The sequence below is a fragment of the Syzygium oleosum genome, unplaced genomic scaffold (assembly GCF_021117445.2).
Source record: "Syzygium oleosum isolate NSW1041296 unplaced genomic scaffold, Sole_v2.1 Sole_v2.15, whole genome shotgun sequence".
NCBI classification, from domain to species: Eukaryota; Viridiplantae; Streptophyta; class Magnoliopsida; order Myrtales; family Myrtaceae; genus Syzygium; species Syzygium oleosum.
Genome location: NW_026607499.1, coordinates 2,619,575 through 2,638,650, shown reverse-complemented (window position 1 = coordinate 2,638,650; position 19,076 = coordinate 2,619,575). Strand labels below are relative to the sequence as shown.

The 19,076-nt window shown below is 44.0% G+C and overlaps 3 protein-coding genes across 5 annotated transcripts; all 3 read right to left on the bottom strand.

Annotated features, from left to right (window-relative positions):
* Positions 1–163: 163 nt before the first annotated feature.
* LOC115678049 (C-terminal binding protein AN) lies at positions 164–5,526 on the bottom strand. 3 transcript variants are annotated; one of them, XM_056318586.1, is made up of 8 exons: positions 4,754–5,526; positions 3,678–3,846; positions 3,463–3,593; positions 2,138–2,938; positions 1,915–1,962; positions 1,273–1,386; positions 934–1,007; positions 164–390 (listed from the first exon to the last, which is right to left on the bottom strand). In XM_056318586.1, coding segments are annotated over exons 1-8 (1,932 nt in total). In that variant the 5' UTR covers positions 5,348–5,526; the 3' UTR covers positions 164–389. The 3 variants fall into 3 exon arrangements, with proteins under 3 accessions (XP_056174561.1, XP_056174562.1, XP_030457206.1); XM_056318587.1 differs by lacking the exon at positions 164–390 and adding an exon at positions 673–848; XM_030601346.2 differs by lacking the exon at positions 164–390 and having other exon boundaries at positions 673–1,007; positions 4,754–5,525.
* A 780-nt stretch (positions 5,527–6,306) lies between these two features.
* On the bottom strand, positions 6,307–8,910 carry LOC115678061 (uncharacterized protein At1g01500). Its single transcript, XM_030601364.2, has 2 exons — positions 8,001–8,910; positions 6,307–7,298 (listed from the first exon to the last, which is right to left on the bottom strand). Exons 1-2 carry the CDS (start codon positions 8,679–8,681, stop codon positions 7,068–7,070), a joined length of 912 nt encoding a protein of 303 aa, XP_030457224.1. The 5' UTR covers positions 8,682–8,910; the 3' UTR covers positions 6,307–7,067.
* Positions 8,911–9,611: 701 nt separating this feature from the next.
* On the bottom strand, positions 9,612–13,862 carry LOC115678050 (uncharacterized). Its single transcript, XM_030601347.2, has 9 exons — positions 13,556–13,862; positions 13,139–13,418; positions 12,300–12,401; positions 12,123–12,205; positions 11,913–12,029; positions 11,632–11,734; positions 10,955–11,543; positions 10,598–10,797; positions 9,612–10,238 (listed from the first exon to the last, which is right to left on the bottom strand). The coding sequence occupies exons 1-9, from the start codon at positions 13,687–13,689 to the stop codon at positions 10,128–10,130; spliced, it is 1,719 nt and encodes a 572-aa protein (XP_030457207.1). The 5' UTR covers positions 13,690–13,862; the 3' UTR covers positions 9,612–10,127.
* Between the last annotated feature and the right edge of the window lie 5,214 nt (positions 13,863–19,076).

The following is a 19,076-nucleotide window of genomic DNA, read 5'->3' as shown; positions in this document are numbered from 1 at the left end:
TATGCCTATTGGTGAATTGAATTGGTGACGACAGATGTTTCCAGATATGTCGAAGCAATGGATTTCTTTACGTGGTGGTGTCGTAAATTGAAATTCTCTACTGTCCGACTGTTATGGGACTTCGAAGTGAAGTACAAAATCGAAGGAAGCTTGCAATTTGCGATGCACCGGAATATTCAAGCCCAATTTCAAATGGGTAGTCATATCCCAAACTTCAAAATGAAAGTTGATCTCGACTTCTTACAAAGGGTACCGCTGCACTTGCGACTCTCTCCTCCGTCGATTACCACCTGCAGCATCATCTTTTGCCAGAGGGCTCGGGAAAAAGAGAGCGCCACCCCAAGCGAACGTTCTAGCGTGGTCGAGATCTCATTGTAACCGTCGCTTTTCCGGGTAAATGGTAGTTAATTACAAAGGTTTAATAGATGGAATTGTTTAAAACAAGCACAGTTTGCACGACAAGTAGGAAGCAGCCAATGGTAAGAAGACACCCCGGAGAAAACAATTCAATCTACATAACCATCATGCCCTTTATACTTTCGGACAAAAGGGCATCATCTATGGATTGGCCTGCCGAGGTGATTGTAATTACAGGTACCATAGCATCAAAAGGAATCTTCCGAGTTCGAATAAAGTAAAGAGAGAGAGACAGAGACAGAGAGAGAGAGGAAGTGAAACATGAAGATAAAACACTTTCGTACTTGTAAAATTGCAGACTCATCTCATTTGGAAGCTGGAACAACACACAACACAATGAGTAGAGATGCCGATATCCTTCCCCCAATAGAAGGGAAGCACAAGCGAAGAGGCAAAAGGGAAATCGATGCATGGACGCTTTACAAAATGATCTGTAGAGAATGCAACCGAGAGGAAAAAATATAAAAAATGAAGAAAGAAATAAAAAACGCCAAGATCCGCTTCAGAAGAACTCACTAGTCGATCCACCGGGTGATCCCGTCATCATCTCCTACAACTGCCAAAATTTCGACGCGGACTTCCAGCACCGCCTGGAATGCAGTGTAAGAGAAATTGAGAAAGGGAAGGAGAATTCAACCATATGGTCTGGTATAGTAGATTTACTCCGCTATAATTGCATATATGTTGACTACTGGTATATATCCGCAGAAGCAGCATTTGACAACTAGGAAGTATTTAATAATGAAGATTTCCGAAATCTCCATTAGTTGTTGACAGAGGAGAAAAGTGGAGAACAGTTTGTTCATTCCCATATTGACTACAAGCTGTAAATAAAAAACAGCAAAAGGAACTTACCTGAGGATTCCGACAATTAACTAGCTTGCATTCGTCCAGAGAACCTTCCAATGTCCAACTTTCCCAAACATCGAAGCTGTGACTGGCAAACACGAATTCCATCCGTCTATTGATCTGCACATCAGAATGAAAATGAAGAACCCTCTTAAAAGTCAAGTAAAAACCGTAAAAGTTCTAGCAGAAAACCTCGCTCTCACAACGGTCAAAACTCTTAAGCAAAGGAGAAAAAATAACAAAAGATCTAAAACAAGTTGGGGATTGTAAGAAAAAACAAAAGCAGAAGATAAAGTTAAATGCCATACAATCCCTTGCACAGGAAGCTCAACGTCCTATGCATACACTTCAGAAGCTTCAGTCGGCTCATTCATTTACGACTACTCATTCTTTTTTTCGTTTGGCTAGAGAATGACTACCCCTAATTTCGAGTAAAGGATTGGCGACTCCTATCCAGACCCTTCAATGGTAAAACCATTTGATCAATGCTCATACAATTGTATGGCAGTCGGTTTGAACTGAAGCACCATTACCATGTAAATGACAGTAGAATTATAATATCTCACAAGCAGCATCAGACTAAACACAGCAAGCATCCCTGCATAACATCTGCAATTAATCAGCAAAGGTGGTAAATGTTTCCATTACCTGCAATAACTTCCCGCCAGCAGCAAACGATCGCAAACCAATTGTCTCCTGAATCAATAGTACCCATGCTATCATGTCAGCACAACTTTTTTTTTCTAACCAGAATGTCAGCACAAACTTAAGCACTAGCAAAATATTTCTTCCAAACAGCAAAACGAGTCTGACTACATTCACCAAAAAGTAAATTAGAATAATTGGGAGCAAAGGGTTCTTCTCAACAAACCTTGCCTCTTAGAACAACAAGAAACTGTGCTGCGGGATCTCTTTTAGTAACGTTAGATATAGTATCTAGGAACCAGCCACCACCTTTTACTCTTTGCCTGGAGACATGGAGCGCAGGATGATCTTTGGCATATAGAGCTACGACATACCCATCTTTCAGCAATTCCCCAGGCCTCCCAGAAAGATTCCTGATTGACTTATGAGGTTGGCTCAGAGTAGAATCTTGCATTGAATCGAGAGGCGTCTTCCTACTTCTGGAGTCTTCAGGAGAAGCAAAACGTGAACTAGAACTTAGAACTTGATCTGTGCCACTCATAGCAGTGTCATCTTCTCGATTGGATGCGCTTTCTTTTCCTAAAGCAGAAGGGTCATCGAATTTTTGCCCCGACTTTTGACGACCGTGCCTCTTCTTCGCTTTCTTACCCGATCGAATACGCCTTGCTTCAGGTCGTGCGACCGTGTTTTGAGACAAACCTGAACCCTGATTGTGGTTTGGAGACTCTTCTAATTGACTAGTGCCCACTTTCTGTGCGCTTTCTCGACTTAGTTGGACAATATCTGTCACTTGTGCCACTGAAGAAACCTGAAGAACACTTTCTTTGTCTCGGGAGCCAAACTTCTGATTTTCATCTGCTATTTCACTTTCTTCCTCTTCCTCATCAGATACAGCATCTTTCGGAACAATGCCATCAAAAAAGTATGTCTGCAACATTGAGATGGCTTTCTCCCGTATCTCCATCCACACTTCTTCGCTATAATCAGCACTTCGTGGTAGTATCAACACATTGGGCATTTCCCTTACCTGAAGCAGAGGATAATTTTCTGAGTAAATATTGCGATTACATCTAAATTATTAGTAGAGCAATATCAAAATAAGCCATTGCAATACGCAAGGACAATAACTTTATCCTAGCAAGCTTTGTTAGGATAGAAAAGTGATCAGACAAGTTACGAAAGATGCAGTGTAGATGCAATATGAGAAACTGGAAGCTTCATTAGTCAGACTAAGATATTCCAGGGGACAATGCTTCAGACAAAACAATCTCAAAAACAAGACCAATAAATTATAAAACACCATAGCTTTCAGACTGGAGATCCAAAAGTAAACTTAGTAATCAGTCCTAACTGCAAAACATAATGGCACTATATAAAAGCTGTATTCAGAGGGTTACTCATTTGAAGAAGACATGTAACCAAATGCTAAAAGGAAATTTGGACAGTAAAAAACTAGAATTCTGCATGAACAAGAAAATCATAACCCAGTGGGCTTTCAAGAAAAGAACTACACACATGGTACCATACATTATACAAAGATAAAAATCATACCCATGCTTCCATCCATTGTGGCCCTTCAGCGCCGTCCAGAGCACATCCAGCCAGGGTACCATCAATGAGAAGCTGCTTTACCACACAATCATCCAGCAACTGACAGCTGCCCGTATTTACAAGAAATGCCCCTGCGCATAGACAAAAGATATCAATCTACAAGAAGATAAGGGAAGTCAAACTTGTTCAGAGAGACATTTCAGACAAAAGCGTACCAGGCTTCATATGCTGCAAGCATTCTGCATTAAGAATCTGGATAGTTTCGTTTGTTAGTGCACAGTGAAGAGAGACAATATCACTGGCCGCAAGCAAATCATTAAGAGTTTCCATTCTCCGGGCGGAGGCAGGAAAGGATACGGATGGCCTGAGCACGTTCCCATTTCCCTGTGTTTTATGGAGGAAATTAAATGTGAAAGAACTAATCTTTGTGACCATATGTAAGATTAAAATTTCAAGATAACACTGCAGTTGAGGACTTCAGTGGGCTGCTCTTGCGATAATGAAAAGATTGCAATGACAATTTATACTTCTAGAACAAACCCAGCTTCAATTTCTCAGAAAGAACAACTATTATGCTCAAGTTACAATTTTTAACTTCCAACATTAAGCCATGCTCCCAACTTTTAACACAACTCTAGTTGCATGAAACATTGACGCTGTCGTACTTCAGTAAGACATGATGGTGATTATTTTGATATATCATGAAGCAGCAACAAGCTAATATTCTAAAGCAACTGATGAACAACCCAGTAAGTTCTCCCATAAATTGAATAGCTAATGCTATGAAGTAAGCATAGCTATAATAAGACAGATTAAGTACTTACACCCAGTTCAACACGCATTTCATTCACTAAAATAGCTACAAAAGACATCACATCTTACTGATAATAGAGGGGCACGGCAACATCCCCTCTAGCCACTGACAACGACGCAACCCGAAATAACTTAAGGAGAAGATATCCAACTGACCAAACCACTGAATCATATAATCCTTTTCGAGCAGTCTAAACAGAAATAAAGAACCAGCTGAAGGAGATGGAACAGCAACTGACCAGCTCAATGCAACAAGAAATCCCCAAACTTCAATTAATCTTAACATAGACATTGTCATGACTAGAGCCATTAGCTCATCAAATGTCACGGTCAAAATGCACTTCGACTAGCTAGGTTAACCCTACGAGTTCACATTGCAGCCGAATGACAGCATAACGTTACCCCTGAACGATCGATTGAAGGCAGAGGCACACACATTCAAGCCAAGTGAAGTGCAAAAGATGGCAACTTCACTTACATCGACGACATCGAAGTAGAGCACGCTCATCTTAAATGCCAATCCACGCGTAGCGAGTGACTTAGCGGAGCTCGATCTACCGATAATCCCGAGCACCAAGCCGCGGCACCTCCTCATCCCCCTACACAGAGGCTGCACCGATCCGAGCCACCCGGAAGCCGAGAGCGCGTGCCGGGCCAACAAGTGCGTCCGCCGGAGCAAGCTGAGGACCAGAGCCATGACCGTGTCGGCGATCTCCTCGGCCCGGGAGGTGTCCACGTGGACGAGGCGGAGCCCCAGCTCGGCGGCGAGGGCGGAGTCGACGGCGCGGTCGGCGGAGCCGAGGCAGAGGACGAGCTGGTAGGGGCGGAGGCGGCGCTGGGCGGCGCGGGGGAGGAAGGCGAGGGAGTGGAGGAGGACGGCGGAGGCGGAGTCGATGGTGCGGTCGGAGGAGGCGAGGCGGCTGAGGGGGACGTGCTCGACGGAGGCGACGCCGGCGAGGGAGGACAGCTCGAGGGAGCAGTCCTCGATGCAGTTGAGGGCGACGACGAGGGGGAGGGAGGAGGAGGGGTCGTCCGGCTGGTGGGGCACCACCGCGAGGGAAGATCTGGCCATTGCCGCGGCGGTGGTGGTGGACGGTGGTCGAGCAAGATTAGGGTTTTAGCGCTCGAGGATTTGGGGCATTTTCCTTCAGGTTCGATGAAGATGACGATGGTGGTGGTGGTGGTTGTTGTTCGGATCTTGTTCGAACGCTAAAAAGCGTTCCAGGTGCAGGTGCGGAGCCGTTTTCGTCTCTCTCTCCTCGGGTTGAGGGAAAGCGTTTGCGAGTCACGCGCCGTCCGACGTTTTTGCGTTTTTCTTTTAATAATTGCATTTGAGTCGCGACAACTTAAAAAAAGTGCGATTAAATCTTAAAAACAAGTCACGAAATACGATTGAACCGTTAAATTTTCAAAATATAAAATTATCAAATTAATTCAATCAAAAGTTCCTTCGTTAATTGTACTTCTTGAAAATTTTAGAACTTAATTATACTTTTTTAAAATTTTAAGACTCAATTACACTTTCGTGAAAAGTTTTAAAATTTCCATTACACTCACCTCTTTATTTTTTAAGTTTTTCTCTCATGGGATTTCTTCTTCATTTTTTGCTAGCTAACAAAGTCATTAGTAATTTCTTTCAACAAAAAAACAAGTCGTCAGTAATTTTGACCCCAAAAAAAAAAAAAAGGCCAATACGAACAAGATATCATGTCTTTCCGCATCATTGTCAAAAGTTGCCGGTCCTGATCTTTCAGCTAACGTTTTGAAATCGACGTAATGCCCAAATTAATCCGTCGTCCGAGGAATATTCTTCATGAGCATATGCTTCCTTAGGCATATAGATAGATACGGAATATTAAGGTTAGAAGTCCTCCTGCCCATCACCTTCAAATTGACGAATGGGGCAGCCTGCTGCTTGAAGTGCTTTCTCTCCAGTATAAAAATTCGATTAAAAAGAAGAAAATCACGAGGGAAAAAAAAAAAAAAGCTTCGCCAAAACAAAAGCACGTGCAAGCAAACCCTCGATTCATCTTGTAAAAAGGTAGCTTTTATTGTGTATATATTTCCACATAGAACAAGCGAAATCGCACAACTGAGGAAACAGTTCACAGCTTATTAAGAATGAAAGATGCCTAGACAGAGAGAGTCTGAGACTAGATAAATGCAAACGACCAAAGCTAACACCCATCGAATATCACAATAAGCTGACGAATCTACATTTCCCAAGTACCCATCCGCACACTTGAGCCCAAAAGATGAGAACCGTTCTCCAACACGAGGACCCGGATAATGCGAAAGCTATACAACGAGTGCGCGCGCACTCACGCATACCCTCTCCCTCGATACATCCTCACATTAGCATACAAAACATCTACTGCTCGATAAAGCTCACAAACGGGACCTTAACTACACGAGTCGGATCGCCAGCAAAATTTGAGTAAGAGGACCAAAACTGAAGTTTACGACACACCAGCCGCACTGCACCAACAACTGCAGCAAACGTCGTTATGTATGTTACGGGATCGTTTGAACAGCTGCTGGCAGTCCAGATGTCAGCTAAAGGAAGTTTATTGGACAACCGCTTCAGCTCTCTTGAAAGCTTCACGAGAAATAAATTGCTATACAACTTCCGAAAGAATCGCCATGACTTGCTCTATAACTCTAGTTCACTGACCGATGCCATACGTAACCAAAACCTTGGACAGTCCAAGCTACTAACCAGAGTGAAATTCCTGAGCTCCAGCATCCCTTTACAGAAACCGATGCGAGTTTGACCCTCATGCGGACCAGATTCAGAAAAACCTTCTCCTGAAGTTCCTGGTAGTTGCTTGGTATGAGCGCATGAGCAGTCCAACACCTATCCCGATCCCAAGGCACATACCCAGGCCAATTCCAACACCAACTCTTACACCGGCATTAAACCATGTAAGCTGTCCGTCCTCGCCAGTATACATGTCTTCTGAGTAATATGGGTGCCCAAATTTACTCTCTGGTCCATAGTCATCAAATTCCCCATCTACCATCTGCATAAGCCCCGAAATTATGGGATATTAGAATCATAACAGCAACGCTCGAAACATAACTATAGCGAGTGAAGAAGGGTATAATATTAAACATAGCAATGCTGATTGAAAATGAGAGATGATAACCAGCCAACTGCACCAGAATGACAGTTGACCAGAGGAGAAGTCCCTGTAAATCGAAACTACCGGTGTATATGCTAAATTTATCGGAACCTCTTGATGTTCATCGAATCAATCTACATTGAAACCGTGGCACCACTCGCAAATCAAGCAAACACTCCGAAAGAACGAACGGTTATAGTAAAATTCAGTGTACTGAATCCCCTTTTGGAAAGGTAATGGTTTGAAAAGGAAAACAAATCCAAGCTCCAACACGCATCAGCAGTTCCTGCTAAAATCGCCCCCGAAATCCTATGAATAAGCCCCATCTCAACTATTTACGCAGCACTCGTGCTCCTAAAAGTTCCAAACATTCTAAATCACCCAGCAGCTCCACAACCTCTTGACCTATAAACCAGGTGACCGAAATTACCACCACCATGTTCATGTTCTTCAAGCGATCATAATAAATTCAATGAGAAATTTTGCCTTCGCATCAACAATATTGCCATACGCACGCACATATCCAAGCTATATATAAGAAGAACGGACTGCAACACAGTGAACAACAGCTAGGAATATTCGCGGCACTTTGTCATGTACCTGCAAATCTCGATGTCGAACCAACCCATTCCCAATGTTCTGCTCCTTCCCGATCTCTTCATCCTCCGGTATAGCATCCAAAGTTCCGTGCCGCGACCCCTTCCTTCTGGGGCTCACCTGTATCGTCTTCGTCAAAATGACCGGAACGCCCGAGCACCGCCCCGCGATATACACCTCGATGGACGGAGAAGACACCCCCATCTTCGGTTGAAAGAAGGCGGAAGACGACGCCGACGACGAAGAACCGCCCAAATTCGCGACGTAGCAATCCATGAACCACCCTTTGTTCGAATCGCTCTCCAGCCCCGTGCCCGCGTTGCTCCAATTGTCGTCCACCCTCTCCAACGACCCGCACAGGACCAGGTCCTCGCCCTCCAGCACCTCGAACTCGACCCCGCCCGTGATCCGCACGCTGTCGGTGCTCAGGTACGTCACCTCGAGCGCGTCCTTGTCGACGCGGTCGCGCCGGAGCGCGACGGACGCGGGGCTCAGCTCGGGGACGCGGGCGCCGTTGATCTCGAGGGCGGCGCCGAGGTCGCGGCGGGCGTGGCGGAGGGTGAGGTGGTCGGGGACGAGGCCGGGGACGCAGGGGGAGATGCGGACGTAGAAGAGGCGGATCTCCAGGTGGACCGAGTAGCTCAGCGACGCCGGGTAGGAGTTGGAGGTCTTGGGGATCGCCATGGACGGGCGGCCGGCGATCGATGATTTCTGGCCGATTCAGCTTCGATTGCCCGGCGATGGAGATCGAGGATCCGGCGGGGAGGAAGAAGAAGCTAGCGTCGCATGGGGGATTGCGATTGCAGCGATCGGGGAAGACGGAGAAGGCATGCGGGGGTGGTGGGAATTTTTTATTTAGGGTTTTGAAAAGAGAAAATTTACGATGGAAGGAGAGAGAGGTTGAAGATGGGTAGAAGGAGCCAGATATTTTTTTTTTTTTTTTTTTTTTGTCCTTCTCTCTGTCGGGCGGGCGGGGATGCGGGTCGGTTCGGTCGGGCCGGGTTTTCGGGTGACCGAGAATTGACGGACGACACTAACTACTATCGTATTTATTAGAAGAAAAAAATTTACCCTTTCAATTGAAATTCACTGGTCATGAACTAAGCATCAGTTATTTGAGTCGGGGATGTATACGATTTCGCGTTTTATTCCTCGGCAATGAAATACATTTATTTCGGTAAAAAAGGATATAGATTTATTTTACGCTAGAAAAAAAAAAGAGGAAAAAAGAAGAAACACGACGAAGACTATCCCCTCGGCTGTCCAGCACGGTTTTCTATTTTGAAAATCAGACCAGGTCGACCAATTCAATCTTGTACTAGTCTAATTCCCATGGGGTCTCTCTCTTGACTTTTTTGTTTTCTTTTTCCGGTTTCGGCCGGCTTAATCCAATTCGACCAAAATACCACTTAAGAATCGGATCTAGTATCCGATGCGATTTTAGCATTTGATAGTCTCATCGATCCCTCTAGACTAAACAAGTTTACCTATCGTCATATCAAGCAATTTAGTAAAGGCAAAATGACAAAAAGGCTGTCACCTCTTTTTCCTCTTTTCAATTGATCCCCACCTTTTCTAACCCAACAAAATAAATTCCGGCCTTTCGAACTCGTATCAAATATATCCCAAAGACTAACGAAACCTCCATAATGACAACAAAGCAAATTGTTCCGGCTGTGAAGACTGCTAACTCTAAATCTACTTTTGGATTCACAGCCTCCAAGTATTCTTCCCATCTGCAAGCGCTGTACTATTTCATGGGAAGCGACAAGGCAGATTGGTGTAGTTCTTCGGACAGTTGATGGCATGCTATAAACCGCGAATCAATGGAGACAAAATGAGATTGCAGGAAAAATGAGTCACTATTGTCAAATCCTTATGAAACACGAGTCTTCTTCGATCACCAGCTGTACAATAATGCAACTTTGCTGCCATTCAGAGCACTTCAAACGGAATCGAGTTTTTACCATGCTCGCAACTTCTTTTTTTCCGAACAATAGTGGCACTTAATGAGTGCGCAATCGTGCAACTTAGTGCCATTTAGAGCACAGTCCAAGGAATCGAGCTTTTACCTTGCATGCTCGACCACAGGAACCTCGCCAAAATGTACCCATGCATCAGTAAGTGTACTTAGTGACTCGTCTTTGCAAAGAAGTGTTCTATTTGCAAGCATGGTTTCGATTGAGAGATATTTGTCTTGGATTCAGATTTGCATCTCTTCATTGGCATCTCCTTACCATCCTGCACCAAAGAACATACCCCTTTGGCATCATAAATAGCTTCTTTTTTTTTACTTAATGATAGGAAGATATAACCCAAAACACAATTCTAGCATAGTGTGGAACTTCATCAGCATTCCTGAGGGACTTGGAAAAAAATGCAGTGCCAACTTGAGAATTTCCTAATTGTGAAAAACAGGCCTCCAACATTAGGCAGATGAATATGCATGAAGGTAGGAAAAAAGCCTCATTGCCCTTGAATACAGTCTGGCTATGCTTTAGCAAATTTACCAAATATTTAGCTGACACCAGACCATAACCAGACAAACTGTTTTAAGCAATGCCAGATTGCTACATGAAAGAATGGGTGTGCTAGCATACCACTGAAGTTTGCATGGAAGACCTCAGGGCTTTGATTCTACCACCTCTTCCATCAGATCCGACAGCTATTAGACCACCATTACTGATGCTTGAGCTCTGCACGGCCTTCAATGTCTCACTCTGTCCCCGCTTACACCATTTTCCCAAATACCTTGTTGTTCCATCTGGAGCAAGCAATCCACCGGAAAAACATATTCCTCCTAGTGGATTATGTAAGTTAGATGCCAGCCAATTTGTTTTCAGGATATGCACGCAAAAGTTCTAACAAAAGTATTTATATGATAATACTTGGTAGCACAAGCTCCGTCAACTCATTGACAAAACACGCGGATACCAATAAAGGCAGAAGCTAATTACCTGGCCTGCCAAGCGGAAGCTGCGGGGAAGTCTCTTTTCTAATGTTCAGCACTGGCTGGCCTAGGTTATGGTCATTCATAATTGCCACATCATCATCTATGGTGACAATATCCACCTTATGAGATCCACTGTCAGTGGGGATATTTGATGCTTTAGGCGCCACAACTTCCTGATTAAAGTAAGAAGAGTTCTCTGATTTAAATACTTCATTTTTATTGATGACATTGTTTGCACCAGGCTGAGGAAGTTCTGAGGCATCCTCGTTGATAAAAATGAATGCGTCGACTTGTCTTGAGGTAATGGAACTCGGTCCATTGTTATTTGCACCCACATTTCTCACGGTTCTGAAACCTTCTTTTGCCAAAGAAGCATCTGACTTTGAAACTTTACCAAATAAATTAGAGTCTGGCAATGGTACAGGGGCTGGCGCTGATTGATCTTCAGGGGACGATTTTCCTACTGCTGAAGTTGTATAACAGGTAGCTTCAATTTGATTGGTAGCATCAGATTTATGTCTCTTTTGCTTCAGAGACCTCAGGACTTCATTATCTTTTGCTTCAATAGATGCTTCTAATTCTTGGACCCTGATCTGACAACCAGACAACAGATGGTCACTTTTTTGGCCTGAAAGTATATCATCTCACGAAGAAACACTTGCAAATCGTGCATCGACTTACCTTCAATTTACTTATCTTTTCTTTTGCCTTCTCAAGCTTCCGCGTTGAACGAGCCTCTCCTCTCCCAAGAACATTGCACTTAGCCATCAATTCTTTATAACTCCTGTAAAGGTGCAGCAATAAACAATTTGACAAGCCTAAACGAAAGGAACAAATTGGAGCGGGAGTAGATAAAAATTTCAGAAGAAATAATGGTTGACCAATTTTGCCATGTGCATGCCTAGAATTATTGACTTCAGAAGTAATCAATTTATTTAAGGATTCAGATGGAAATAACTCACTGATTTCGTATGACTAAGGACTTTCTAAGGATGTCTATGGTATCTCTGGTGTTGCCCTCGTTACCCAGACTGGCAAGCTTTAGGACTTCACCTTCCTCCAAGTCCAAGTCAGACACCCTATCTCAACCATCATAATACATGACATCAGTGTCCCGAATAGAAAACAATCCAAAATTAATAAAAAGGTTGCCTCTTCCTGAATCTACTTACAATTTAAGTGCGGCAAGCTCTTTAGCCAATGCCATGTTTCTTTCTTGCAACCTTAAGCATTCCAAAGTGGTCTTATCAAGCTCCTGTCAAATTTGACCAAGAAGTACCCAAAAAATTATGGAAGGATATTTTCATAATTTGGTAGAGCAGAATAAAGCCTACATCACTCTCTACAACCTCAGATTTCAAATGAAGCAACCGCTGAATGGAAGCTTTTTGTTTTAAGACATCATCCTTCAGTGCCGCCTCCCTTTTTGCCAGTTCCTTGGAAAGGCAAAGCTGGGACAAAAAATCCACAGAACAAAAGATTCACATGAGAGCCAAATAGGAGATAGTCAAGACAAAGCTCTAGCTGATGACACCTCAATGAGATATCCAAAACTTCTTGGCCCTTGCTGTCTGTTCATTTAAGGCAAAACGGATGTTTTCAGCAGTACATACTTTAGGAAAAACCGAAGATGAATGGAGGTAAAAAGTGATTTGCATAATGCTTTCATTTTTGCAGCAGGTAGGTCCAAAATTGCCGAGATGACATGAGCAGAGTCGATCTGGTGGAAGAGAATGGCGGGCTCCATTTCTCTCCTCTCATAAGCAGTGAAAAGAGCCACCACGGTTCTATGTATTCTACAGTAACACATTTACAATTAAGAAAGCCAAATCAGTATCTTAAATCTCTGCCAACCTATACCTGTGAGGTTCGGCTTACTTCTGCAGTGGGTATTACCTGATTTTGTTTACATGCTCAACATTGAAACACCGTCTCAACCGTAGCTAACTCAGTAAACAGAGAGGGAACACGCAATCTATTGTCCGAACCACATTGCAACAACATTATCCACCCATATAAGCTTCAACTGCCAAGAAGATCTCGAATATGCCTAAACACGTTTAGATGAACAAATTACTCGTTGGCGTTCTACTTGAGATAACTTTATCAGAACACAAGAACTTCTCTTCCATCCTTTCCTTCGACCGCATGATCAAAACCAGTCACGACCGGGTCGAGAACCTCGTACCTCCTCGTTGAGCTGTGCGAGATCCTTGGCCTGATGCTCCATAGCAGAAACGAGCCCCGACGCTTTCGCCTCCAGTCTCCTCACCTCCACGCGCAACACCTCGGGATCGACCTCGAGTCCGCGCGACGCCGGCGGAGGAGGAGGAGGAGCGGCGGCATCGCTCGCGTCGCCGACGGATTGGAAGTAGAGCCGGCAGACCTTGTTCGCCTGGCAAGCCTGCTTGCAGATGGGGCAGCTCCGCTTCCTCGTGCTGGGGCAGTACTCGAACCACTGCTGCAAGCTGCGGATTCGACATCGAAAGGGGAGAGAGAGAGAGAGGGGGAAAAAAAGTTAGAGATCGACTGTAGCGACTGCAGCGATTCGCTCCATAGCGATTGCGAAGCGGAGGGACAAGGGAGGGAGGGAGGGGAGATGGACCAGAGCTCGTGGAAGACATGGCCGCAGATGGGGATGGCCTGGAGGTCTTCGACGATGGGCTTCAGATCTTCGAAGCAGATGGAGCATATCGTCGTGCTCCTCGCGTCGCCGCCAGCGGCGGCCATCTCCGCCATCTCTCCGCTCGCTCATTTCGTGGGGTGTTTTCTTTTCTATTTTTCACTTTCCCGGGAAAATGAATTTGGGGGAATTTCAAATTTCCCGGAAGGGCATCGGATTGGAAAATATGAGCGCGCGAGGAGAGAGATTTTGGAAGGGAACGGGCCTACACTTGAGTTCCATCTGGGCCCCTTCCTTCTCCTTTTTTCTTTTTTATGTATGACAACCAATAGCCATCTCTATAATATCAACTTGGATAAGAAACGGTCCCGAACTTTAACTTAATATGCAATTTAATTTCCAAATTTTTAATTTATTCAATATAATTTCTGAAATTTGGCCTAATATTCAATGTGTTATCTGAACTTTAAATCTGTTCGATGTGGTCCCCGGATTTTTAGTACATGTTCAATTTAGTCCCTGAACTTTATGAAAAAGTTCAGGAACTACATTGAACATTTTCATATAATTTAGGAACTAAATTGAACATGTACCAAAAGTTCACGGATGACATTGAACAAATTAAAAATTCAAGGACTATATTGAACATTAGACTAAAATTCAGGGACTATATTGAACAAATTAAAAATTCAGGGACCAAATTGTATATTGGCCCAAAGTTTAAGGGTTGTTTGTGTCGTTTTCCCATGTCAACTCATTTACTTTACACATGGGTATTGTGAGCGAAAGAAACAAGAAAACTATAATAAGGGAGAATGGCATGTGAGAAAGTAATGATTGAAGTATCGATGAAAAGGATTTAGGATTAAATTGGTACAATTTAAAGGTTTATGACTGAATTGACAAACGCATAATAGGTCTAGGACAATTTTCCCTATCATCAAGCGAGCAAGAACATTCGCAAAAGTTTTGTGAACATATTTGAACAATTATCCGGGATAAAAATGAATGGAGCTATTTAGTAATTATTCATACTATAAATTAGAAATTGATCACAGCAACGAGTAATCATTCACAGCATAAATTAAGATCTTATTCCCCTTGATGCGTGTGTTAATTCTAATTTTGCAAGGATGATCAACAACAAAAATTTGGAATCAACCTATAAGTAGCTGTCTTTGGCGTACAATGTGACTGCTAGGAGGGGTCTGGCTCTTCGATTAGCTTAAGATTTAGGGAAAATGACACAAACAGTTCATGAACTTTGATTTAATGTGCAATTTGGTCCATGAACTTTTAATTTGTTCAATATAGTCCATGAACTTTAACCCAATGTTCAATGTGATCCTTGAACTTTCAATTTGTTCAATGTGGTCCCTGAACTTTTTGTATATGTTCAATTTGGTCCCTGAACTTTATAAAAATGTTCAATGTAGTCCTTCTATTAATTCAAGTTCAGGAACTATATTATGTATTTTCATAGAGTTCAGGGACTAAATTGAACATGTACCAAAAGTTCAGGGACCACATTGAACAAATTAAAAGTTCAGGGACTATATTGAACATTAAATCAAAATTCGGAGATTATTTGTGTCATTATCCCTAAGATTTAAGACGAGGGTCGCCCATTCACCAACCCCACCACCCCCCCCCCCCCCCCTTTTAAAAAACAAAGAAGTGATCCGCTTCCAGGCCACATCCAATAACTCTAGGCCCTTGCTAGAGCCCGCCAAAAGAAGCCTTCAGACCCGTGTGGCTCGAGCCAGATCAAGGCAACCGTGCTGGCCTCGCGCCGCACTCGTAATCAGGTTTTCTTTCATGTCCGGAGCTTATCCTAGATTTGAGAGCACAAGAGGCCCAAGGCCACAGTAGAGACAAAATATTAAGTGGTTTGTGAGTGCCACGTCATCAGCTGACGTGGCAAGTATCAACTTGAATTGGTGCAATTAAAAATTGACGCGTGTCTTTAATAGAAAAAATCAGAATTACGAATTTTCTCTCTCTTCGTCTCCATCGCACCCACCACCTCTCCACCCACTTGAGAATCCACCCCCCAATTCGGCCATGTCCACTGCTCAGGGCGGTGTAACCTCCATCTTCAACGCCCACCTTCCCACCATGGTTGGCCGCAGCAAGTTTCCTTCCTCCACCTCAAACAGTCATGGAGTCTCTATCCCTTGTATCCCCTTCCATTGTCCTCCCTTCAAGTTCCCTCCGGTGAGTTATCTCTCCCGACTCCGATCTGGAACCATGGTCGTGTCCAAATCTGGAGCCTTGCCCGTGATAGATATGGAGCATGGCCGCATTCGAGTCAAATGTAGGGGCAATGGCCACGGACGAGCGAGGACGATTGAGAACTTTCAAATCTGGCAAAGATCCTTGATGGAGGCGAGCACAAAGATTGCAAAACTTCCATATTTGAAGCTTGTCCATGGCCGCGAGCCTTGACGGCAATGTCCATGGCAACTCTGCCGGTAGCAACAGCATAGGGAGGCCCCGATTACTCCGCCGGTGTGGGCTCAAGTTGGCTACAATCGCAGATGGAGGAGGAAGAGAGGGGTTGGATAGAGATTTTTAATTTGTTTAATCCGAGTCCACGTCAGTATACACGCGTCAATTCCTAATTGGCTCGAAGTAGGTGTGAGCAACTTGGACCGCCCAAACCGGGACCGGACCGGACCGGACCAGACTGACGAGTTTGGTCCGGTTCTCGGGACTATCGATCCGGTTCCCGGTTCCTAAAAGCGGAACCGGTTTCCGGGCGGTCCGGTTCCCGGTTCCAAGGGGGAACCGGACCGGACCGGACCGACTATTTAATATATATTTTTATTATTTTTTTCTTTAAAAAAATTAATTAAATGTGAACTAAACTCTAAGTGAACTTCATTATCATAAATTCATTGATAAAAAATAGTAAAATGTGAATTAAACTCTAAGTGAACTTCATTGACATAAATTTATTGACAAAAATTAGTAAAATGTGAACCAAACCTTAAGTGTTTGACAAAAAAAAAACCCTAAACTCTAAGTAACCGGTTCCATTGAACCGGTTCCCGATCCTAGAACCAACTGGTCCGGTCCGCGGTTCCCAAAATTGGGAACCGGTTCTCTCGGTCTGGTTCCCGATTCCACCTTGGAATCGGACCGGACCGGGAACCGCTCACCCCTAGCTCGAAGTGAATAAACGCAGGTCATATTAGCCGGTGACGTGGCGCTCGCAAACCACCGAATATTTTTTTTCATGGTCGAGGGACCCTTCACTTTTCTCGGCCCCATTCCCCATACACACTGTGCAAAAGAATCTGAAAAAAGATGAATACATCATAACCATCGCAATTTACACAAAAACGTGCAGACATCTACCTCTAAATTCAAATCTCTGTGGATTCTCTGAACTGTATGTTCGGTGGAGCTCTCCAAGTCTCCATGAAAAAGAGAAAAAACCACCATGCTAAAGAAGACGTAAGCAATCATTCCTTTTCTCGTTCCATTGTCCCGCTAGAACTTCACAATGACCCAAAGGAGGCGAACCGATGATGAGCACAGCATCAATCCACCTTTAATGGAAGGGAATCGCCAACCCCACCAACCCAATCCCCACCCCTCCTCCCATCAATCACCACCACCACTCGCTCCCACACACGCACCCCAAACAAAAACAAACGCGTCGATGCATGTAGTTCGAGGCATCGGTCGGTTCATGAACTCGGGCTCGCGAGGGAAGGGGAAAAACCGCTCTCGGGAAAACCCCCTTTTTTTCGACTCTTCGGTATTTGGAACGACGGAAAGGCGGGGCTACCCGGTTTGGTTTGGTAGAGGTGAAAAGTGGTGGCGACTGCTGGTGGCGGGGTCCGGTTCTGGAGGCGCATCATCTCCTTTCTTTGATCTGATGAAATCACCATCATCACGCTCCTGTCCTCCACTCGATGCTAGAGAGAGAGAGAGAGAGAGAGGAGAAGAAGAAGAAGAGAATCGGGAAAAGAAGGGAGGGGAATCATCACTCCTGTGTCAATTATTCCGCGACACCGATCCGCCTCGGTGGGATCCGAGGAACGTTGTGAACGAAACGAAGAGAACCATCAAGACCCAACCCCCGACCGGGAGAATTTTCATGATGAACGATTATGACGGATTCGGTTCATTTGAACTCGAGTCCGAGCCCGAGAGCGCGATCGATTTGAAGGGGAGACTTAATGTCGTTTTTTGTTTGGGTAATTAAATATCAAACCACCGCTTCATTTAATAGTTTAAGAATTGAGGTCCCGAGTTTAAATCTTTCCAGGCTCCTAACAGATCGGACTAAGCGTGAGGGCGAGTTTTAGCTTATTGTGATTTTTTTTTTTCACGCAATTAATTTTGAGGCAACATTTAATGTCCGGATTCGGATTAGGATAAGATGGAATTAGAAATCATGTTCGGATAGAACCATCGTATGTTTGGTGCAATTAAGATAGGATTGAAAATCTTTAAAAATCCTCCGTCGTGTGATGTTTTTATTTATTTATTTATTTTGTTCAAAAGCGAAAAAAAGGAAAACGAAATCAAACACAGAGGCTATACCTTTGGGAAGATTAGTCGTCGACATAGTTTTGGGTTTCCTTAGAACTGCAATTTGTCATGATAGTGTGAAGTTGCGAGACAGAGGTAGAAGAAAACCTAAGGATGGCGGAAGCAGAACGAACTATGCTATGTTGTAGAGGCCCTATTTTTTTTTTTTTTACAATTAAGAAATACCCCGATTGATATGGCTCACTTCGGCCTCCACCTACCACTTTCGACGCTCATATAATGCCTTGAATTTGCTACCCCATCCATTGCTCTCTCGATCAATTTCATGATAATTGGAATCTTCTCCCAATTCCACAATCCCAGTTACCAAATCACTCTGGACATCGTCATATTTACATCTCTAAATGTAGAAATTCTAAGTCGCAACTCTAAATCGTTGGAAAATGAAGCAAACTCTCGTGCGGGTGTTGACCGTACCTTTCTTTCACCTCCTAGATTCGACGGGCTTAGTAGTCCAAGTGGTTAGAGATAACGGCAATCGTCTTCGGACTTCTTTTCGCCATCAATCGTTGAAGCACGATCGGTTGCCCAGCGATGATGATCGAAGGGGACAACGATCTCGTGGTGGTTGGGAGTGGCTCAATGATCGAGTGTCGCAATGGCGACCCTCACACGGTGGTCGTCGAAACAATATTCGAATGCATCAGTCCAACATTCCGTCTTTTAGAATATAGCAGGATTTGCCAAGTTATTTTTTTATTCCATCCGAATTTATCACATCTTTTATCTAGGATTTCTTATCTCGCATTTTATCCCTATACGGCCGGATCACGACGTGAAAGACCGATAGGATAATCATTAAACTAAGTAAAAGTCGAAAGAGATATAACTTGCGAAGAACGTTAGGAATTTTATGAACTCGCAATCATGACGAGGAAAAGTAACGAGAAAACCAAGCGCCACGAAAGAGAAGATCCTGGGCGATCATGACGTG